General features: G+C 38.8%; 1 protein-coding gene across 1 annotated transcript; it reads left to right on the plus strand.

Annotated features, from left to right (window-relative positions):
- Nucleotides 1,561-23,925, plus strand: PSMD12 (proteasome 26S subunit, non-ATPase 12). Its single transcript, XM_005694020.3, has 11 exons — nucleotides 1,561-1,771; nucleotides 9,828-9,887; nucleotides 9,975-10,103; nucleotides 11,408-11,515; nucleotides 13,194-13,298; nucleotides 16,192-16,341; nucleotides 16,425-16,559; nucleotides 17,589-17,701; nucleotides 18,339-18,513; nucleotides 20,303-20,380; nucleotides 21,334-23,925. The coding sequence occupies exons 1-11, from the start codon at nucleotides 1,664-1,666 to the stop codon at nucleotides 21,541-21,543; spliced, it is 1,371 nt and encodes a 456-aa protein (XP_005694077.1). The 5' UTR covers nucleotides 1,561-1,663; the 3' UTR covers nucleotides 21,544-23,925.

Genomic DNA, 23,925 nt, shown 5'->3' on the forward strand with positions numbered 1-23,925 from the left:
TCAAACCAGCTGCCCCCCAAATGCAGAACCACAAAACATCTTACCCTTGTGTGTCTCAGTGGGCGTTAGAGTGTGGTTTAGAAATCTGCAGGGGAATTTGGGGTTGCCACAATCATTGGGGAGGAGGAAGATATCAACATGGAACTGTGATGCTGAACAACCTCGATGCAACCAACCTACACAATAGAATACAATCCCACATTTCGTCAGACTTTTTGACATCCTGCCAGACACTTCCTTATGTATCTGAGGCGTAAACTCTCAACTCCATTATATATATGTCAAGCTATTTTTCATTTTGAAGTTTTAACACCCACTAAAAAATTTCAGACTTCTATGTGAAAAACAATGTAAGATTATACTTTGATATAGACAGAACTTTACCAAGACGTTGTACACTAGGTTGGAAAAATCATGCTTGAGGAACCAACAGAATACACCTGTGGCAGCTCTAACATTTGCATTTAGTTATTGTGTTGTATATGTGTACAAGCAAAGGACTGCTTCTTTGTATTTCTACTGTAAACATGTTTTAGCCTTTATATTTAGAAATATATCATTATCTTGCTATTTTGCAATGTTTCTCCTTTACAGCTAGGATGTCTTGATTTTTTTATAGTTATGTGTGTAGATGGGTTACATTATCCATAATTTTCATTATAGAACAGTAGGGGGAAAAAGGTCTATTCAGCATATATAAAGAGAGGTTGGTGCTGATGACACTGAGAATCACTAACATAACTGTTGACCACTCAAAGATTTCCCATTTGCTTCCCAGGCTACTGTTGACACTTGGACCATACCACACAGAACCTCATTCTCACTTTCAAGGATCTTAAGCTTTTTTTTTTTAAGGGATCCAGATGGTGTGGATGATAATAAAGAAAACTAGTATGCTCCTTAAGAACTGGAAGTCGACTCGTGTTTATAAACGAGATCTCATTTGATGCTCACAAGTGGGAAAGAGAAAGCAAATCAAATGTCTTTCTAAAGATTCTTCTTACCAACATAATATTTACGGATACTACCGAGTCACTCCCACACCTTCTCTTATGAGCTTTAAGAGATCCCACAGATTGATTAAGTCACCAAGATTTTCAACCAGATGAAAGCTGAGAATTTTTTTCTTCAGGGTTTATTTCAGCTTGCTCCTGTAAGACAGGAGAAAACCGAGATCCAAGAAAACATTAAGTGACTTGCCCATGGCTCTGAGAAACCATAATATTTCAAAAGGGAAGTGCAAGAATATGTATCATAGTCTATTCGGTTATACTAGCTTTTTTCACCGCGAACTGTAGATGAAAAGTCTGCCACCAAAGGCAAAACCAGACGGGGGCGGGGTGTGTGTGTGTGTGTGTGTGTGTGTGTGTGTATGTGTGTGGGTGGGTGTGTGTCTGTGTGGGTGTGTGGGTGTGTGTGTGTGGGGTGTGTGTGTGTGTGTGAGAGAGAGCTCATGCACGCTCGAGCCACGCCCCCCCGCTCCGCCCATCACCCCGGGGCTGTCCGCGGCGGTGCCTGACTGGCGGCCAGTGCAGGGGGCCTCGCGGGGTCCTTCGCGCGGGCTGCCGACGCACTGCCTGAGCGGGTGCGCCGGCGGCTTCCGGTGTGGGTGACGAGTGGTGGCCGAAGCAGGGGGACATCAAGGGACGCTCAGGCGGGGACCATGGCGGACGGTGGCTCGGAGCGGGCTGATGGGCGCATTGTCAAGATGGAGGTGGACTATAGCGCCACGGTGGATCAGCGACTGCCCGAGTGCGAGAAGCTGGCCAAGGTGAGGGGAGGCCGGCTGACTGTTGGCGGGCGCCAGGGGCTGAGTCACGGCGCCAAGCTTGCTTAGGCCTCAGGGGGCCTCCGGGCTGGAGCGCGCATCCCGCTGTTGTCTGTCCGGCCCGAGTTAGGCCTGCATAAGCAGGACATCCCAGGTCTGCCCGACCAGGGAGACCCCGCAACGGGAGTACCGTAGTACTTCCAGCTTCCCAGACCCTCCCCAGGACAGATGGTCACTTCATTCCCGTAGAAGTTGGGGCTCCAGTAGTATTATTTGCCTTTTCGTGGATACCGTTTCAAGTTTTCTTTAGTAGTTCCTCAGGGTTTAAGGCGGCTTCAGCATTCACTGTAGATCAGAGAGTTTATTTCTTTCTCTTGCCTAATCAGTTTCTCTTGTTAAGTTGCGGACGGATCGTGGCGATGTGCTTGGCCCTTGGCCAGAAGAAGGGACGGGAAAGTGATAGTACGAAGGGGATTAATTCAGGACCCCTGTCCTTAAGGAGGAGTTCGTGTACACAACGAATTAGACGAGTCTCATATGCTAGTGAGTGCCATACGAATATGAAAGTGTTACTGAAAAACAGAAGGAAGCTGTCCGTTCTTACTGGTGGTTTAAAGAAGGATTTTTCAGAGAAGCTGACGTTTGTATCAGATCTTGAAGAATGAGTAATATTGGAATGGGGAGGAGTCATCCTAGGAGCGGGAACTTCGCGAGTAAAAACAAATGAGAATAACATGATTAGCAGAGGTCTTGAACTGTAGTTTAAGCCCAACTGCTTATCTCTCATGAAATAGAAATTTTACTTGATCCAAGCATTTATCATGTCCCCACTGCTGTGTGTCAGGCAACTTTGTGTATGTCTGTAAAGAAACCAAGGCTCAGAGTTGTCTGTCGATGGTTACAGTTAGTAATAGGTGGAACCAGGGATTTAAACCTAGGTTTGCCTGACTAGGGCTTCCTTGTGGCTCAGCTGGTAAAGAATCCGCCTGCAATGCAGGAGACCTGGGTTCGATCCCTGGGTTGGGAAGATCCCCTGGAGAAGGGAAAGGTTACCCACTCCAATATTCTGGCTTGGAGAATTCCATGGACTGTATAGTCCATGGGGTCCCAAAGAGTGGGACATGAGAGTGACTTTCACTTTGCCTGACTAGGGTTTGGATGGTTGTTGCATCAGTTCCATTATATGAGGTTGTTAAGGATTATGCTCAGGCCTCCTTAAATTCTTTGATCAATCTATCCACAGTCATTTATCACAGTTCATCTGGGATGCATTCACTAATACAGTTGTTTTTGTTTATTATGGAGCTTTCTATCTAAGTACATTAAAACAGAATAAATTCAGGGGCAGGAGGAGTGTCAATACTTCACCTTTAGTTTTTAGAAAGAACCCTTTTAATGCTTCCCTTATTCCCAAAAAAAGAATGTAGTGGGGCTTTAGAAAAGTCAGGGATAGGAAAAGATGATGAAGTTGATAGATCTGTATTTCTTAGGTTCAGTACCCTAAGGGGAAGGGAACCGTAGATTCATCTCTGAGCTTTCTAGCTGCTAGTGTAAACAAACCGGTTACATAGAGGTTGGAAAACTCAACACCTCCAGAGCCGGGCAGATAATCGCTAACATTTATTGAGTGCTTTCTGCAGGGCTAGGTACTCTTCTAAGTGTTTGCTTACACATATTAACTCATTTGATCCTCAGCATAGCCCTGTGAGGTCCACATTATTATCATTTGTATTTCACAGACAGGAAAACCGTCTAGGGGAAGTTAAGTCACACGCTCCAGAGTCATACCAATAGTAAAGTGATGGATCCAGGGTACAGACCCAGGCACACTGACTCTAGGGTTTCTGCTCCCACTGAGCTGTCCTGCCCAGTGAGCAGAGTGTGGTGAAAAGCTGAACTTCTGAGCACCTGGACTGGGAAAGGGGGCAGGAACTCTGCACCTTAGGTTCAGCTTTGCCAATGGAGGATGAAGGCCAAGCGTTGTCAACTCTTCTTATTTGTGGGAGTGACCAGAATATGGGTTTTTATATGAATTGCCTCTGTATTTAGAAACTGGACACTAAACTGCTTTGAAGCACTGTTTGAGGCAATACCACGTAGATCAAACAAAACATATGTTCAGTCCAGAGCCAGCCCCAGAACCACCTCTTTGGAATTAATAGGTTTAGTAGTGTCCATAAAAAAGCAGCTAATTGCTTTAAAGGAGTATAGCTATTCCTAGAACTTAGATGAGGGTAAAAGAAAACCTTCCCCTTAGCAGTCTCTTCTAACAGCCTACTGTGTGCAAGACCCAGTCAGTGCTGGACATTGTGGAGAGTATAAAGATGAGTGGATAAAACTCTTGCTCTCTAATCGCTTAGAAGCCAGTAAGGAAAAAATAATGTTGCTGCTACAGTTGTTTTAGTGGTCAGTGTATGGCATTTATTTACAACATTGTGGTTATGTTCAAGATAGTTGAATGGATTTGCAAACTCAAAGGCCAACTGATTTTTTTTAGGTATCAAGTTGATGGAAATGTTTGAAGCCAGGAACGTTGGGACCTGTTAAACTTAACAAAATTAGAGCTATTTTGGTTTTTCTTTTAAGCTGCTGTGCCTGTTGAACACAAGGTGTAGATGTGAATTTTCTTTGTGGGGAGGTGGGGCCGGGGAAGAGGGCTGGGGCATGGAGGGTAGAAGGTTTTTTTTAATACAGACCACAGTTTTCAACTTTTGGATAAGATAGTTGTCTTAGTTTTTTTTAGGGTATGTTTCTCTGTTTTGCTTTTTATTCATTTTATATTCTAAGCATTCTGCTAATCATGAAAAAATACTTGAAACACTGCATTTCTACATTGGAATGCATGGAATATTTTAGCATACATTCTTTAATATAATTTTATTTATTTGTATATTTTTTTGGCTGTGCTGGGTCTTCGTAGCTGTGCGGGCTTTTCTTTTAGTTGCAGAGAGCAGCAGCTACTCTCTAGCTGCAGTGTGCCGACTTCTCGCGGGGGCTTCTCTTGTTGCCCAGCGTGGGCTGTAGAGCCCATGGGCTTCAGTGGCTGCAGCTCCTGGGCTCTGGAGCCCAGGCTCAGCAGTAGCGGCTCATCGGCTTAGCTGCTCTGCGGCTCATGGGATCTTCCCAGATCGGGGATCGAAGCTATGTCTGCTGCATTGGCAGGTGGATTCTTGACCACAGAGCCACCAGGCAAGCCCTAGCCTACATGCTTTTGTTTTTCATTTTGAACCCATCAAGAAAACTGAAGGAAGTTTTGTTATCTTCACTTCTGAGAAAACTAAGGTTCAGGTAGATTCAGCGGTTATCCAAGGTCTAGAGAAGAGTCAGGTCGAGCTGAGGTCTCCTGGCAACAGGTAGCAAGTGTTCTTTTTGCTATGTCCCGTGGCTTCTTTAAGAGACTGTCACTTCTGTGTTTAAGACGTTTTTTAATATGGAAGGCAATTTAAGGTAAAAGATTATGTGTGTAGAGAATAAGAATGTATCAGGTGAGAAAACCACATATAGCAGAAGCCTTCGAAAGTCCAACTGAAGTCTAAACCCAGGTGGTAAAATTGCCAAATCTAGGCCTTTTGTATCTCTTACAGTTGTGACCTAGTACAGTTCTGTTTCTGTGTCCTAACACTCACTTAGCAAGTATCAACAGTAACTAATAATGTTAGCTGTTATGTTGATTGTAACATACATACATTTGAACATTCAGGCATACCTTCCTAGGTATTGCTTTAATCCTTACACCGACTCTGCGGTAGGAACTATTATTACGCTCATATCACTGAAGAGAAAATTGAGGGTCAGAGAGGGTAAGTGTCTTGCCTGAAGTAAGACAGTGGTAGATCTGGAATTTCGACTCAAGGAGACTGCTGCAGATCCTGCCCGGGTTTTTTGTTTGTTTTTGTTTTGTATTTTGGCCACTCAGGATCTTAGTTCCCCTGGATTGAACCCCTGCCCCCTGCAGTGGAAGCATGGAATCTTAACCACTGGACTGCCAGGGAAGTCCCTGCAGAGCCTGTTTTAAACATTACATTCTACTGCTTCTGTGATTGGTGTCTGAGGACCCTGTATCAGATTGGTGAGATAATAAAAGTGATACTAGTTTGTGATAATCATTGTTGTTTCACTCTTGCATTCAGGACTTAAACATTAGTCTGGGAAGGCCTTTTCTGAACTGTGGAGATACAGTGTTTAACAGTTCTGGCTGCAGAAGGTTCCCTTCCTACCCCGCCCCCATCCCCCACAACCCCCCCCCCTTTTGGATCACCATGTATTTGACACATGGGTGTTTAGGGACTACTTGCATTCCTAAATTAAATATATCCTTTGTTTCTCCCTCCTCTTAAAGTCTTTTTATTTCTTTTGGTCACCTGCAACTTCTTCTCTTCTTCTAATGTTAAAAATAAAGGAGGTGAAATGAGAAACAGTTTACTTGATTGTCAATGGCTTGGACAAAAGACCCCTTCAAGAAATAGGTCATTTAAAAGTATTGGATTGGCATTTCACTTCAGTTAATTGTGGTTAACATTTTATTAGCCTTTTCTTATTTAGGTTGTTTAAGGAGGTCATTAAAAGATCAAGTCATTTAGGAGTTAAAGGACACAAACATAGAGAACGTGCAGATCCCCAGCATGTATTGATGTTGAACAAACTCCTTAGTCATTTACCTCACTGACAAGGATTATTTTAATAAGAAGGAGTCACAAGAGTCACATGTTCTAACAAGTTGGTTTTGGTAGCTCTAACCAGCTTGTTCCTCTGCGCTGAAAGGCAGCCTCGAGGAGGGAGGACTGCAAGGACGACATGTGAACAGACAGGAAGAGGAGGAAGGTGTTTAGCCATAGGCTTGAACGTGGAAGACTGGGTGAAAAGTGGGACGGTTTGAGAATTGGGAGTTGCATTTAATGAAACTGATGATCGTGTCCCTCAGCACTGAATTGTCGCTATATAATTTGTCACATTCTACTTACTGTAATAGTAAGAATCAGGAATTGTAAGCCAAGATCAAATGAATAGTTCAGGTCAACGTCAGTTCATTCCACACATGCTACGTGCAAGTTGCTGCAAGGGATACAATCAAACAATGGTATATGTGTCCAACTCTTTAAGACCCCCGCCAGGTTCCTCTGTCCGTGGGGTTTTCCAAGCTGGAGTGGGTTGCCATTTGCTTCTCCAGGGGATTTTCCTGTCCAGGGATTGAACCTGAGTCTCCCGTGTTTCCTGCATTGGCAGGCAAATTCTTCACCACTGAGCCACCTGGGAAGCCCCGATCAGACAGGTGTTAGTCATTGAGTCCTGTCCGACTCTTTGCAACCCCATGGACTGTAGCCCACCAGGCTCCTCTGTCCATGGAATTCTCCAGGCAAGAATACTGGAAAGGGTTGCCATTTCCTTCTCCAGGGGATCTTTCCAACCCAGGAATCGAACCCAGGTCTCCTGCTTTACAGACAGGTTCTTTACCGGCTGAGCCACCAGGGAAGCCCCAATCAAACAAGGTCTAGCCCTAAAGGAACTTACAAAACACTTTTTTTTTTTTTATTTACAAAACACTTTGGAGACCTGTATATTAATAACTATGGTACAAGTTGTAAAGGGATGTAAGTTTGGGCAGGTGCAGAGCACTGAGTTACAGTGGGCAACAGTACAGACACAGCCCCCTGCTCTTACTGGGTACATTCTAGTGAAATTAGAAAGACGGTGAACATGAAGATGGAAAAGAGTTTGGGGTTACCAGCTGAAAAAAAATGCACAACCTTTAAGCTGAGAATTATGTCTTAATTTGCAGCATTCCTGAGGACTGTCGCCCAGGAAGGCAGCCACTGAGATATCTCTGAGAGCCTGTTCCAAAAAGATAAGGGAGGAACCAGAATGTATAGGAGTTTTGGCTGGAGAAAAAAAGAAAAACATGTAGTTGAACATCAAATGATTATTTCTAATCACCAAAACAGACAGCTCAATTAATGATTTTAGACTTTTTCTCTGTAGGGGAAGATGCAGGAATCTGAGCTTATTGAAATCATTCTTTTGCTACGTTACCTTATCTAGGGCCAGTATCCTTTAGTTCAGGTAGGTGCCAGTCTTTGTCCACAGAGTCGTTAGAGACCGGAAACTCAGTGGGCTGGAGTGTTAAGGGGGTGCTGAGTGACTACTGACTTTAGAGAGCAGTATCAAAGAGTGCCCTTCTGAGACAGTGACAGTGACATTTAATGTTCCATTGATACCGGTAGACCCCAGCCCTAGAGTGGTGTGTGATTCCTTCCTATATATGGTACCGTTCTTTAAAACCCATATTTCTGAATTAAAATACCACTTGTAGTAAACTATTTTCTGTGGGTCAGTCATGTGACTAGTGGTAATTACAAAAGCAACAAGAGGGTACCACTAGTCAACAGTATTTTGCATTTTAGCTATTCTTGCACTATGTTTTGTTGCCACATAGTAACCATTTCCCTGTGGAAACTACAGTTGACCCTTGAACAACACAGGTTTAGATTCTTTGATTTTTATGATTTATTGGCCTTTAGCTTTGGAGAATTTATAGCCCTATTCTTTGTTCTGCTCTGACGGACAGAAGCATTTAGGCAGCATTTATTGTGTACAATAAATGTACGTGAACCTATATAGCTTTCAGAACTGGCGCTCCCCTTTGCATAGGAAACTGTTAAAATGTTAGTAATTGTATATGTTTCAGATTGAATTAATAAATTCATACAGTGGCTATACAGTACACTTTCTGTGCTGCATGGAAAATTCATAATGGAAAATATGGAAACAGTATTTTGAAAAGTTTAAACATTACTTGTGCCCTTAATTCATAAGTTGTTTAGTTTCTTTCATCAGTAAAAGAGTAGTACTCTGGCTTCCCTGGTGGCTTAGAGGTAAAGAATCCATGAGACGTGGTTTCCATCTCTGATCCAGGAAGATTGGAATCTTCTGGACAGAGCAACTAAGCCAGTGGACCACACCCCTTGAGCCTGTGCTTTAGCGCCTGGGAACCGCGTGCTACAGCTACTGAAGTTCGAGCCCTCTAGAGCCCCTGCTCCAAGACAGGGGAAGCCACTGCAGCGAGAAGCCTGCACAGCAGCCAGGACCCAGCACAGCCAGTAAAAGAGAAAAAGGGGATGGTACTCACGGATCATCTGTGAATGCCATTAACGTAAAAATAAAGTTCCTTACGGTTAGAAAAGCAGTTTATAAGTGAAACCCTCCTCATTACTTCTAGTTTATTCAGTGTTATTAATATCTTTACCTTAAATAAATGCAGTCTCTGTGTTGTGGGTTGGTCTTGTTTTTACCAAAATGTGTGTTTCCTAATATGGTGGCTTATTTTAGTCCTGGTGTGTGATTATCTAGGTTTATATTACGTGAATTTAATTATTCTCATCTCTTAATGTATGCCCCAGGGAGAATGTTTCGTGTTTACATGTGAGATAGAGGTCCTATCAGTTCATGACTTGGCATAGCTTGCATACCAAGTGGGTATTGCTTGCTTTGGTGTTACTTGGTTTGGCATGCATGCCAAGCAGTAATCTCAGGTGGGCTTCATCTTCTTTAAGCACAGTTACTTTATTCCTAAAGTCATTGAAAAATTAAACCAAGGTTTCCTATCTTTTTACCACCAAATATCCTTTTTGTTTCTCCTCAGAACTCTTGTGTTTTAAAGTTTTTTTCACGCATTTAAGGCTCAGGTGAGGAGTCTCTGTTCAGAACAAGATAAACAGGTGTTACCACTCTGAAGTGATGAGTTAGAATCCAAAACAAAGACTTGTTGTTTTCCTTGGGTGTTAAATCATTGTTTTACTAGATTTCATTTCTCCTAGGTATTTTGAAATGTTAAAAATAGCTTGTAGGCCCCACATTGGGAACCACTGACTTTTGGAACCCTCTAGAGAAGCAGGCAGTATCATGAAAGGGAGAAAAAACACAACAGTTGTGCAGGTGGTCTCTGTCCTCTAAAACAGACTATTGATTTTGCCTTTACTGTTTCAGAAACGCCTCATGTCAGACTAAATTATTTGGCTTTGCGTCGGTGGTGGTGTTTTTATTGTTCATTTTCCTTTTGTTTCAGGAAGGAAGACTTCAAGAAGTCATTGAAACCCTTCTCTCTTTGGAAAAACAGACCCGAACTGTGAGTAGATTATAATGAAAACCTCAATTGCCATCAATTTCATTTGACATTGTTCCATTAACTTTAAGTGTATTTTCATTCTGACAGGCTTCTGATATGGTGTCCACATCCCGTATCTTGGTTGCAATAGTGAAGATGTGCTATGAGGCTAAAGAATGGGATTTACTTAATGAAAATATTATGCTTTTGTCAAAAAGACGGAGTCAATTAAAACAAGTGAGTTCAAGATTGGTCAAAAACAAATACATTCAAATTTGAATAAGGACTTCTAGAAAAAGAAAACCTTTCTATGAATCTATTTTAAATCTAATAATGTTAAGTCAACATTACAGCATTTAGAGAGTTTTTAAAAATTCTGTCCATATTCTCATGACAACTGCTTTTATTTTTCTTCTAGTCTTTATGTAGTTGCATATTTTTACAAAATTGCTGTGAGAGTGTTGATGCAGCTTTTTTCTAGTTCCATGTAGCTCCTTCATAGTTGTTATTTTAAATGGCTGTGTTATAATCCATCAAGCTGATTAGTTAATCATGTCTTTTATTAGACACTTAGTATTTATCTTACTTTTGAGGTAAAATATTCTGTTTACTTTTCTGCTATCTTTAAATATGCTGAATATAACATTTTCCTGATGACAGGAGTCCTGATTAGTGTTATCAATGGTTATGCTGTGCCATTTAGAATCTAGATAGGGGTTGGCAAACTATGGACCAAGGACCAAATTCTCCCTGCCACCTTTGTAAATAAGTTTTGGGGGCCAGAGCCACACCCGTCTGTCATGTGTCTGTGGAGTTACAAGTCAGAGCAGAATTGTTGCTACAGAGACGCTTTGGCCCATAAAGTCTAAGATACTTACTGTGTAAATATTAATAAAAATATACAGAAGAGGTTAGCTGACCCCTGACCTAGATCATAGACTGTTAGAGCTGGAAAAAATATCGTCCAGCCTGCTTGTATTACTTGTCTGGGATTTGTGGGCAAGCAATGCTGTGCTTCTCAGGGTCACATTTTACTGGGGTGAGCATGGCTGGCTGTGGCTCCTTCTCTCCACCCAGATGACGGAACTGTTGTTTAATTTCTGCTTCTGCCACTGACTCTTTATCATGGCTTCATTGCTGTCATGGCTACTGTTAAATTGTGCTTTTCTCTTCCCCACACCTTTAGTCTGTTGCCACTTCTTCCATACTTTTCTTCTCGGCTGCAAGAAAACTAACCAGCCAGCCTTCTGCTAGACATTGCCAGACATGCCTCTCTTACCTGTCCTTTTGTGTGATCTTCTCACCAGTTGTAAAGGAGGGTAAAGTCTTTGTGACTGAGGTTTTCCTATCCTTTATTGATTTGTTACTGAGTATTCAGTACTTCTTAGCTAAGGGAGGGTTTTGGTTTTTTTTTTAATAGGCATTTCAATATATAGTTTTTTGGGGAGACCAGATTTGACCACAGCACTTCCATAAATAAAATAGTTCCTTTTCCTGTGTGAGGAATGAATTTAACTTGTGAATGGATTTTACTGTTTTAGGCTGTTGCAAAAATGGTTCAACAGTGCTGTACTTACGTTGAAGAAATCACAGACCTTCCCATCAAACTTCGATTAATTGATACTCTACGAATGGTTACAGAAGGAAAGGTGAGTTTTCTATTAGTATAACTCACAGTGAGATAAGTACTGGCTTACCTGTATTCAGAGATACTTATGTATTTAAACATTTTATTTAAGTACATATGTATGTATTTTTGAGATCAAATACACAAAATGTCATCACTTTAATTTAACCCATATCTTTGTACATCTAGTGTCTTCTCACATGCCAGTAAATATAAATAGTGACAATCTTAGTATATCCAGATTTTTCTAAAACTTATTCATCTTATCCCAATTTTACATTTGCTGATATTAAACATGAGGTTATTTCTTCACGTCAGCTAGATCTGCTTGAGAAATCTTTCTTTGGTGTAGCAGAGGTTTCATAGAGTGTTGCAGTGTGAGGTTAGCTTTCAAAATTTCACTCTTTTCAAAATGCATCTGTATTTTTTTTGATGCCTCCCACCCCCGCAACCCAGTCTGTGTTTCTCAAAAAAGGGCAAGTATGAAATGGTGACTGTGGTAGATACATTTCTTTCTAGGTAGATTTTTGTAGTTTGAAGACAAAAACTTAGTTTTATATCTAACTTATTACCTCTCTGACAGTTTAGTTCATTAAATGTTTATTGAGCACCTGGCTGTATTGTGCGAGGTCCAAAATGGGCAGGACACTATTTTTAACATCAAAAGAAGTCAGTCATAGAAACAGTTACTGTGCTGGTCACGACAGTAGCAGAGTGTCCCTGCAGCACAGAGGTGAGGATTGACTGGCTGAGGACCTCAGGAAAGCCTCAAAGAGTTGATGGTGGCTCACCTGGCTTTTTAAGAGTGAATACTAATTCTGGGACTTCCGTGGTGTCCAGTGGTTAAGACTCCATGCTTCCACTGCAAGGGGCTCAAGTTCAATCCCTTGTCAGGGAACTAAGATCATCCCACATGCTGTGAAGTGGCATCCAAAAAAGAATGAAGACAAGTAATACTGGGCCCGGATGTAGGGAGATGGACATTTTAGATATAGGGGAAATTATATGCAGAGATAGCAAGTGAGAAATGCTTAATACATTTAGGAAACCGTAAGCCATGTTGTTATCATTTGACATAAGGTTTTGGGAGTAAGTGGGGAAAGCGGTTGTTGCAGAGGAAAGGCTAAGCAGGTCAACAAGCACAAGCATGAAAGTTAGTCCCCTAGACTCTGTTAGGCTACAGTTATATTTTTAATGCTTCATTTGTTGGAAATTATTAACTGAACATTAGCTATAGCTATGAAAAATGCTAGTAACTTTTAATAGTTTACAAGATCAGATATTTTTAGAGAAAGTAGCCTTGCATTTAAACGAGTCAGAATGAGAGTATTGGTTGTATTAGTTATTGGACTGCCTGTGCTCTTTGCAGAGTGTTTTTTTTCAAATAATCAATTCTTTTAAAGGTGCTTTCTGTGGCTGTGCCATTCTGTGGCACTGTCTTTGCTGTTTGGCCCTGTTATTTGTTAAGCACAGTGATTTCCTACTTAGGTTCTCAAATGGAAGCTGCAAAATATGGATAATGTTTTATAGAGATGTCTTCTTTAAAATTATGTGTGTGAAATGTAAAATGTTTCTATGAGGAAGACAAGTGCATGACAGCTGCAGAGAAATACCTTGTTTGATGATAGTTCAGTTTTGCCTTTTCAATTTTAACATGTTTCTGTAGGAATTTGGATAATATGAATTTCTTGTATTTGTAGATTTATGTTGAAATTGAGCGTGCTCGGCTGACAAAAACGTTAGCCACAATAAAAGAACAAAACGGTGATGTCAAAGAGGCAGCCTCCATTTTACAAGAGTTACAGGTAAGGAGCTGCATTTTAGGGTATGTAAAATTTTCTATTCAATCAGCAGTATTTTCTTATAATTGCTTTTTTGGGCACCTTATTGCTTTTTTCTGAACCACCAAGATTAAGAGTGAGTACTGTGGTGTGTGAGGTTATTCAAGCAGCTGGAAATTGTGTAATTATGGCCCCAACTACGTTTAACTGTTTTAAGTTTTGAAAACTAAGATCAACAAATTAGTCTTGACTCTATGCTATTTTTTGAACATTTTAATTCTCTTTAGAACTTAAACCAGTAATTCATGTATATCTCTCTGTGCCTTAGGAATTTACTGTTAATCATTGGCCTCATTTTTAATGAGTATCTGATTGGTGGGCAGTTTCTAGGCTACTGAGTCAAAGGGGTTAACTAACTATAGTCACTGTCCAGAAGTGATTGAGTTTGGATTCACACTAATTCTGTTTGACTTCAAGTCACCCACCCCCGCCGACACACATGTTTTTCTTTTCAATTAAAAGACTATTTTTAAAAGCAGTTTTAGGTTCACAGCAGAACTGAGTGGGAAATACAGAGATTCCCCATGTATCCACTGCCTCACACCACACACAACCTCTGCTACTATCAGCATCCCAAATCAGAGTGGTACCTTAGTTACAGTCATTGACCCTGCACTGATACATCGTTATCACGCAGAGAGCATAGTTTTACATTAGGGTTTACTCTTGGTGTTGTACACTCTATAGATTTGACAAACATAATGACGTGGCTCCACCATCATATCGGTAGTAGCACACAGAATAGTTTCACTGCTTGTGAAAATCCTCTGGCTCTGCCTATTATCCCTTCCTTTCCCTAACCCTTGGCAACCACCAATCTTTTTATTCTCTGCATAGTTTTGTCTTCAAACTCTTGTTTTCCAAACAGGAGAATTATATGCCTCATGATTTAACATCCCTTGTGAAGTATTTGTGCCCCCCAAATTACCCTCAATTATACAAAGGTCTAACTGCCAGTTTTCAAGGTATACCCGGGACAGGGGAGCCAGCCAAATGGTGCCACAGGAATGCACCCCACAGCCCCCAGGCTCTGGGGGACCGCAGGGTGATTGGCTTGACTTCTCCACGAAATAATTGCAAGGAAAAAGACATGAGAAGCATATCTACAGATTGCAAAGTATGAGTCTTATTTGGATTCTGAGTTGATTAAAAAATGAATGAGACTACTGTAGAGTGACTAGATATTTAATGATACAAAGAATTTTTATGTAAGAATTTTTTCAGGGTTTATCTTTTAGACATACCATATTGAAATATTATTTTTAAAGTCTGAGATTTGCTTCAAAGTAATTGACAGAGAGAGAGTGAGTGAAGATGTAGAAATGAAACATTAATGGTTCACTGTGTGTGTTTGTTTTCCTTAAGAAATTACAGAGGAGAATTAGTGTGTGTAGAGTGCTTGGCACAGTGTTGAATAACTAGTTTTAAAATTTACAAAGGAGAAGCAGTGAAATAAAAAATTTTTAGGCCAAATTATAGTAATAACAATAGCCTTACTTCAGTCTACTTTGTAAAAGTGTCATTCTAGATTTTATAAATCATTTTTAGTGTATGTGTGCCAGATATTATATTAGGAACTTTTTCATGGTACTTGATATAATTCTCTTGTATCGTGTATATCTACTTCTACATCCATAAGGGGTCACATCAGACCTGTTATCTGAAGTTTAAAAAGACTGATGGCTCTATTTTATGTCATACTTTCAACGATTATATAGTTAGCTTACAACTGACTCTTTTTCATATTTACAGTTGTCATTTCTTCATTAGCCATTAGGAAAATGCAAATTAAAACCATGATGAGATAATCACTACATGCCTATTCAGTTCAGTTCAGTAGCATCTGACTCTTTGCAACCCCATGGACTGCAGCACGCCAGGCCTCCCGGTCCATCACCAACTCCCCATTTACTCAAACTCAACGTCCATTGAGTCGGTGATGCCATCCAACCATCTCATCCTCTGTTGTCCCCTTCTCCTCCCACCTTCAATCTTTCCCAGCATCAGGGTCTATTAGAATAGCTAAAATTAAAAAAGAAAAAAACTGACAGTACCAAGAGCTGGTGGTGATGCAAAGCAATTGGAATTCTCACAGATCGCTGGTAAGAATGCAAAATGGTGCAGCCCCTCTGGAAAACAGGGTGGAGGTTTCTTATAAAGTTAAACATATGTTTATTGTATAACCTAGCAAACCTATCCTTGGGTACCCAAGAAAAAGAAAAACTTAAGTTCACAAAACTCTTTCACTAATGTTCAAGTTTTACTTACCATAGGCCAAAGATGGAATCAGCCCAGATGTTTTTCAGCAGGGGAATGGGTAAATGGGGGTTCATCTATGCAGTGGAATACTATTTAGTCATAGAAAGGAATGAACCATTTGATTTACACACAGCTTGAATGAATCTTACTTAAAGCATTATGCTGAGTAAACAAAGATAGTCTCAAAAGGTTGCATATTTGACATTCTTGAAAGGACAACTCTGTGTTGGAGGACAGATCATTGGTTGTTGGGGGTTATGAGTAGGGGCAGTGTGTGACTGAAGGGGGTACATGAGAGTTATTCAGGTGATGGAACTGTTCTAGGTTTTGATTGTAATGGTGACTGCAGAAATCTGTACATGTGTTAAAATTTATAGAACTTTACACCAAGAGGAAAACATCCATTTTACAGTATAATAATTTAAAAAAATTTTTAATTTCCTGAAGGAAACTAGCTTTTTATATCATCAGCAGCACTCTCCCAATATGCATGAAGTTTCTTATTATTTATCAAGTGTGAATTTTTAATGTCTGTTTAGCTTTGTTGCAATTGTAAAGTATTACTAAACATTATAAACTTGGGGATTCACTCTGGTAGGTGGAAACCTACGGGTCAATGGAAAAGAAAGAGCGAGTGGAGTTTATTTTGGAGCAAATGCGGCTCTGCCTAGCGGTGAAGGATTACATTCGTACACAAATCATCAGCAAAAAAATTAACACCAAATTTTTCCAGGAAGAAAATACAGAGGTAAGCCTATCTCTTACTCTAAGTTTACTTTGAAAATGTTTGGGAAAAAAATCCATAAACCCCATTTTGTCAATATTTTACAGAAATTAAAGTTGAAATACTATAACTTAATGATTCAACTGGATCAACATGAAGGATCTTATTTATCTATTTGTAAGCACTACAGAGCAATCTATGATACACCCTGTATACAGGCAGAAAGTGAAAAGTGGCAACAGGTAAGAATATATATATATATATATTTTTTTTTTTTTTTTAAGATAGAGTTTTAAACTTGATGTTGAAACTTATCAGAAAGAATTTGCATTTTTTTTATTTTGAGATAATTTTAACTTCAGTAATCACATGCAGTTGTGTGGTGCAGCTTTCTGTTCATTGTGTTGATAGTTCACTTTAACATTACTGATTCAGATGAATTGTGGCAACACTCTATTTATGACCTTTGAAGAAATGTAGGCTTACTATTTAAGACATATACAGCAGTTACCTTCTAACTGAGGTCACAGATAAAAGATCCAGCATTACTTTGGAAAATTATTTTGCAAAACTTGTGAATAGTGTACATGTGGATTCCACCGTTTTACTGCTAACTTGTTATAAAGACTTTTTCTTTTATACATTTGTTTTAAAAAATGTTTGGGGGAGGGATAATTTAGGAATATGAGATTAACAGATACAACCACTATATATAAAATAAACAAGGATATATCTTATAGCATAGAGAACTATATTCAGTATCTTGTAATAACCTACAATGGAAAGGAAACTGAAAAACAATATATATATTATATATGTAACTGAATCACTTTGCTCTGTAACGGAAATCGTGCTCAGGCGCTCAGTTATGTCCAACTCTGTGACCCCATGTATTGTATCCCGCTCGGCTCCTCTGTCATGGGATTTTCCAGGCAAGAATACTGGCGTGTGTTACCATTTCCTTCTCAAGTACCTGAAACAAACACTAACTAAATCACTATACTTCAATTTCAAAAAAAAAAAGCCAACCCAGGTAGTAATTCACATTACAAAGATTCACTGTATTTGTTTTATAATAGTTTTATGAAAAGTAAATATTACCAAAAAGCCCTATGAAAAGATCAATCTGATAAGATTTTTCCCCTAAGACTTTTGAATACGCTATTAAAGATGAATGTATACAGTTATTCCATGAATTTTCACTTTCTGCCAGAGTTTTCATTTTGTTTCTAATCTTGCCTATATTCTGTTGAATTGCACAACTCTTTTAGGCCCTGAAAAGTGTTGTCCTTTATGTTATCTTGGCTCCTTTTGACAATGAACAGTCAGACTTGGTTCACCGGATAAGCGGTGACAAGAAGTTAGAAGAAATCCCTAAATACAAGTAAGTACTTTTATAATTAGTATAGTGTGTCTCAGTAGAAGTACCGTTTTGAAAGACTGATTAACCTAAGTGTATGCTTCCTAATTGATTGCTGATAGATCGTATTAGAGAATAAACTCAGAGAAAATAAAGTGGTTTTTTTTGTTGGTGGTGTTGTTAGGACTACATTAGAAATTAACACAATGAGATTATAACATACTCCATTCTAAGCCACTTATCAATAAGTTTTTATTTCAAGCTCACTTGGGCAGATCTTGTTTAACCATTCAGTCAGGTTTATCATTAGTAAATGTTTGGGGCTTTGTGATTTTCAGAAAAAGTAGATGGTTCTGAAAATCTGCTATGTAAAGCAGACATGGGCTTTATGCTCTTCTTTTATCTGTTTCATTAGTAAGTTTATAGTCAGTCCAGCAATTGGCAAATATAATACAGGAGAGAACAGAATGATAAGTAGGAGAGGCACTTTCAGAATTACTGTGGAAAAAATGGTAACAAAGTTGGTAAATAATAATCACCTCGTGTCTTGTTCTACAAACAAAGCTTTCTAAAAATTCATCTTTGATGTTTTAAAATTTTTGCTATTAGATGAAATGCAATCTTTACACATCTGGAATAGTAAGTTTTCTGTAATTTACAGGGACCTTTTAAAGCTTTTTACCACAATGGAGTTGATGCGCTGGTCCACACTTGTTGAAGACTATGGAATGGAATTAAGAAAAGGTTCTTTAGAGAGTCCTGCAACTGACGTTTTTGGTTACACAGAGGAAGGTGAAAAAAGGTGGACAGACCTGAAACACAGAGCTGTTGAGCATGTAAGGGTCTGGTGTGCTGGAAATGACCGTTCAGGAGCAAACTGTGGCAAATTCGAGCTTGAACTTTTACTTCTCAAATGTTTATTTTAGATTAATTCTTCACTTCAGGATTCTTTTTTTTTTTTTTTCCTATGCCTAGTGTGGTAGTGATGTAAGTTTGTTGTTCAGGTGTTTATTGTCTTATTTCCCAAGCACATCAGAATTATCTTATCCCCTTGTCATTTTTTCCCCACCTCTTGTTAGCTTTTCAGATAAGATATCTCTGTGTTACCATGCTGCAATTTGAGAGGACCACTCAGGAATACAAACTTTTATAGTATATAAACCAGAAAGAATTTCTTAAGAATGTGAGGGATGGATGGATGGGGGTGGTTTCTCACTAGTACTGACTTGGTAGTTTTGGAAACAGGTAACGTGTTTTAAACCCAACTGATCTTCTTGGGTGTCACTACAAATTGAATTATGTCAACCTTCATTCACAGAACAAACATTGTGAGCCTTCTATGTGCTACACTGTACAAAGTGCTGGGACACATGGGAGAATAAGACATGGTCTCTACCTTCCAAATGTTTAAAAATATATCACAGTGCAAGAGGCATTTATAAATTATCTATTATGGTACAAGTATACATGGATGAGAGGGGAGCATAAGGAGAGAGTTGATTGGTTCCACCAGGTAGAATGGTCAAGCTGGACTTATAGGAATTGATGTGTGAGGTAAGATTTGTGAGAAGGGTATGAAGGTTCAGTGGGCAGGACAGGAGGGCCGTCCCTGTAGGCAGATGGGTTAGGCTTTGCTGGGTCACAGAGGCAGCAGACCAGCCGGGGAACTTGGGGACCTCCAAGGAAAGGGCTCAGTGAGAAAGGACTTCGGAGATACGGAAAAGGTCTTGGTCATAACAAAGTTTGTACACCTAGTAGTAAAAGTGGAGAGGATAACGACCAGCTTGTATTTTATAACGATTCCTCTGGGAGTAAGTGTGAAGAGTGAATTTGGAGAGAGAAAAGACTGGAGATAAGAAGACTAGCTAAGTGAGAGGGGCTTTGTGGGCTTGAATTGAGTGGATGGCGTGGAATTAACTATTTTAAAGAAGACAGACAATCGAATTTGGTCATTGATGAAAGGATGAAGGAAAAGCAGGGAGTCTTGAGTGATTCTTATTCTTCCTGAGAGGTTGGTGTTGCCGTTGACCCTGATTAGTGATGGGATGAAGTGCAGCTTCTTCAAAGATGAGCTCATTTTTCTCCCCAGAACCCCATTTTTCCTTGTGAGTGTGGCTGCTTTGTTAGTAAGGTTAACATTAAGAATACCCAGAGGGCACCTCTAATAACACCACTTCCAGTGAAAATTGGGAAATTTAATTCAGGTTATCTTTATGTAGTTACAGTGATGATAATATTTTGAGATGATCTTTTTAAAATTTTAGCCTTTTAAACATCTGTATCATAGAAAAACTTAATGTTAGATTCTTACATTTAGCAAAAATATTTTAGTACAGTTACAACTTTTAACAACTAATTTAGCTAAGCCTGTGTTTTAACCATATGTATTTTAAAAGAGTTGTAGAGTGTGCTCAGAATAACTTAAAAATAACCGCAGAAGCCAAAATATTGAAATATTTAGTTTTGTTGTAGACATTTAGAACCAGCTTCATCCCAGTGGCAGACTGCAGCAGAATAAAAGCTCTGAGTCTTGACGTTTTAATTAAACCTACTTGGATAGGAAAACAAATGAGCTTCTGGCTTTACTGATGGCTGTGTCCTCCATGCCTGCCCTTCTTTCCTCAGAATATTAGAATAATGGCCAAGTATTACACAAGGATAACAATGAAGAGGATGGCTCAGCTTCTGGATCTGTCTGTTGATGTAAGTAGTAAATACCATTGTTTGTAACCATTCATTTTGAAAATCAGTTGACTTGTAAAAATTGAGTGAGCAAATCAACTTCATTTTATTTTTTTTATTTTTTTTTCAACTTCAGTTTATTACCTTAAATTTAGGTGATAGAAGGTTTCCCCAAGCTATCTTGAACACCAGAGAGTCGCCTAAATCCTAAGTTATAGTTATGTGAATAATATACTACTTAACATCTTTACTTAAATATGTTAGTTTTACACTGATTAATTTGAATCTAAAGTATATATTTCTATAATAAATATGTCTAGGTTCAAAAAGTGAACTGTAGAAATAAACCATATGAGGGAGACTTGACTGCAGTTCCCCTGGAAAGTTGCTAGGACATGTTAGGGGAATATTGTATTCAGGTCTGGGTTTCATGTTGGTAAAATGTACAACACCAAAGAGATAGGAGTTAGGCAAAGTGTATAGTCAGCAAGAGGCATCCTGACAATCTAACTGCAAACGAAGAATCTTGGAATAGTTTGGGTTAGAGGGTTTGATCCCTGGTTAGTTCATTAACTCTTCTCGTTTCTGGACAAGGGCACCAGAGGCCTTAGAAGTAAAGTGCCTTGTCCTTGGCTATCTAGTTAGCAAGTGGCAGAGCATATATTCTCACCAGTATTTCTGGAAACAAACTGTATAATACTGCTTTTGGTGGGAAACATTGGTAGAAGGTAGACCAAGTTGCTGTTGACAAAGGCTCTTGAACAGTACCCACAGTATTAAGTTTGTGGGGAGATTCAAAGTGAGCCCTAGACTCTCAGTAAGGTAAGTAAATTATTGCAGGATATCAATTTCTAACTATTAATAATGAATTTTAGCCCTGCATATTCTTGACTGAAGATACTAGAAAATGCTTTCCTTAAATTTTATTATCTAAATTATCATGTCTTAAACCAATTTGTCTTTCTCTCTTGCAGGAGTCAGAGGCTTTTCTCTCAAATCTAGTAGTCAACAAGACCATCTTTGCTAAAGTAGACAGGTTGGCAGGAATTATCAACTTCCAGAGACCCAAGGATCCAAATAATTTATTAAATGACTGGTCTCAGAAACTGAACTCATTGATGTCTCTAGTTAACAAAACCACACACCTCATAGCCAAAGAGGAGATGATACATAATCTACAATAAGGGTCTCCATGCCCTTAATGCTTTTAGAAAAGAGTTAAAATCGGAAGTCATTAAAAAAGAAAAAGACTTTTATGGTGTATATGTTGGTTTTTTTTTTCTTTTCTATTCTCAGCTCTTTTGTCTAAAATTAAAAAGATAGTGAATATGTTTGAGGCCCCTTTTGACCTTTTAGTACCTTAATTTCACTGTTAACTTTGCATTTGGTGCAGAAATATACATTTCATCATCTGAGTACTCGAAAGATTGTCATAACTTACCTAAATACGTTTTTCTGTCATTTGAAACCTTTTTAGCTACTATTTGTTTTCATTCAGCTAACAACTATAATTATTATAATAAAAGCAGTATATGCACGTTTACTTTCCATGGTTACCCGTGTTTCTAAACATTTTGTGGGATAGTGATTTAAATGTGTTTTTTAAAATAAAATAAATTTTGTTGTAAAGCTATCAGTTATTTAGTAGAATTTAAAAGCAACATAGAACCTGTAAGAACATTTGGGATAAAGTTGTGATTTGTGAAGAATCTGTATTTTAGTATTGTGGCAGAAAGTCTCTAGATTATGTACAGAGCTATCTGGTAGGCTATAGACTCTTTGTTTTATTTTTTATTTTTTTGATTCAAGCTGTTTGAATCGCAGTAGTTTATCTTCCCTTTCCCTGACTTGGCCAGTTGTTGAACTAACTGTATTGACTAAGTTTAATACACAAAGTCATTTTTCTAACTCCTTGTGGCTTTAACTTCCATGTCTAATTACCTCATCAGTGCTCCAATTTCATTCTCTCCTCAAGGAACCTTAGTTCCATTATATGCACACTAGGTAACAAGCTAAAATGCATTAAAAATGACCCCAAAAAAGAGACTTCAGGGCAACCTCTTGGCAAATGATATAGTCTTGACAGTTTTTAAAAAAATATTATAAAACAGAAGTAGCTTTGTTGTCAAAAGAAGCATCTGAGATCACTTACTATGAGCAAATTTTAGAAGTTTTAAAATTTGATTTCAGAGAAAATGGGGGGAAAAGGTTAGGTTATTTAAAATGTATCTAAAGAAAGTAAAAGGTCTTTTTTTTTTCTTAATACAAGTGAAGAGGGGAGGGGAAAGACATTCTTGAAACAACAGTTTTTTTAATTCATTTTCCATTTAATGGTCACTAAATTATTCTATTTCATGATCCCAGGGCTGGGAACAATTGTAGACTCTCTATTATTTTTGTTGAGTCATTGTGAATAATAACATAGTATCAATCTAGTTTTATTCTTTAGAAATTTAATGTATTGGCCACATTAATAACATTTGTTATCACAGGTAGCTTAGATGGTAAAGAATCTGCCTGCAGTGTGGGAGACCTGGGTTGGGAAGATCCCTTGGAGGAGGGCATGGCAACCCACTCCAGTATTCTTGCCTGGAGAATCCCCATGGACAGAGTTGGACGCGACTCAGCGACTAAGCACAGCACACAACACATCTCTAAAAACTTACCAAAAATACTGCAAGCTCAGAAACATTAGCACTAAGGATATAATATGGTTTTTAATTTTCTTTTGAATAGAAAGGATGGAAAACAAAATCATTTTGTATTGTTAGTTTGTAAACTGAATTGGAACTAATTCGAATATCTTTTCACTAACTTCATCTTTCTAGGGACTCATTCCCCTCATACGTGCCAAACCTTGACTGTTTGGCCAAATATGTTGCTATAAAGATCTCAAGTGCTCCTCTCCTTTGTTTTTTATTTTGACATACATACCCTCAGACTAAGCTTTTTGTGTGTTCTCATTTGGGGCCACTTGTAACTGTGCCCCAGTGACTAAATCCCACTTGATTTGGTTAACTGCACATCCATCTTTTTGTTTTTTTCTGTCCAAGCAAACAAGAATTACTACCAATTTTTTAGTGTTAAAAAGATCCATTAGCCTAAGGCAGTAAAACATTTGGGATGTTTAGAACCTAAAATCCTGCCCCCCACCCCCGAATTTCTGACCTAAAGCTGCATGAATGAGAAGGATAGAACCACTGGGGTTTTTTTTTTTTTTTTGTGCCCCCCCCCCACACTGGGTTTTAATACAGAGAATACTTGCCTACTGTTTTCATCAGATTACTAACCAGCAGGAGAGGTAACAAGGGACTTTTTTTTTTTAATGAAACACCTTAATGTATGCTTTCAGTCATTTCTGTAATTCAGTTTCCATGTGCTTTTTATTGAATCGAAAAAGTCATCTCTAAAATTCATACCGTTCCATTCTGTCTCTTATAAGTGTTAAATGTATGATAAAAGAACATATTTTAAATTGTTTTCAGCTTCTGGATATAGCTGCAATAAAAGCACTAATTTGTGGTATTTAAGAAAACCTGGAGAATAAACTCATACTTTAAAGATCA

Source organism: Capra hircus, chromosome 19 (assembly GCF_001704415.2).
Source record: "Capra hircus breed San Clemente chromosome 19, ASM170441v1, whole genome shotgun sequence".
In the NCBI taxonomy this organism is placed as follows: Eukaryota; Metazoa; Chordata; class Mammalia; order Artiodactyla; family Bovidae; genus Capra; species Capra hircus.

Excerpts from the sequence above, each read along its gene's own strand:
- PSMD12 (XM_005694020.3), top strand. The coding sequence starts at position 1,664 with ATGGCGGACGGTGGCTCGGAGCGGGCTGATGGGCGCATTGTCAAGATG. Across the intron at positions 9,888-9,974 it reads TGGAAAAACAGACCCGAACT|GCTTCTGATATGGTGTCCAC; the intron begins GTGAGTAGATTA and ends TCATTCTGACAG. Across the intron at positions 17,702-18,338 it reads GAAGAAATCCCTAAATACAA|GGACCTTTTAAAGCTTTTTA; the intron begins GTAAGTACTTTT and ends TGTAATTTACAG.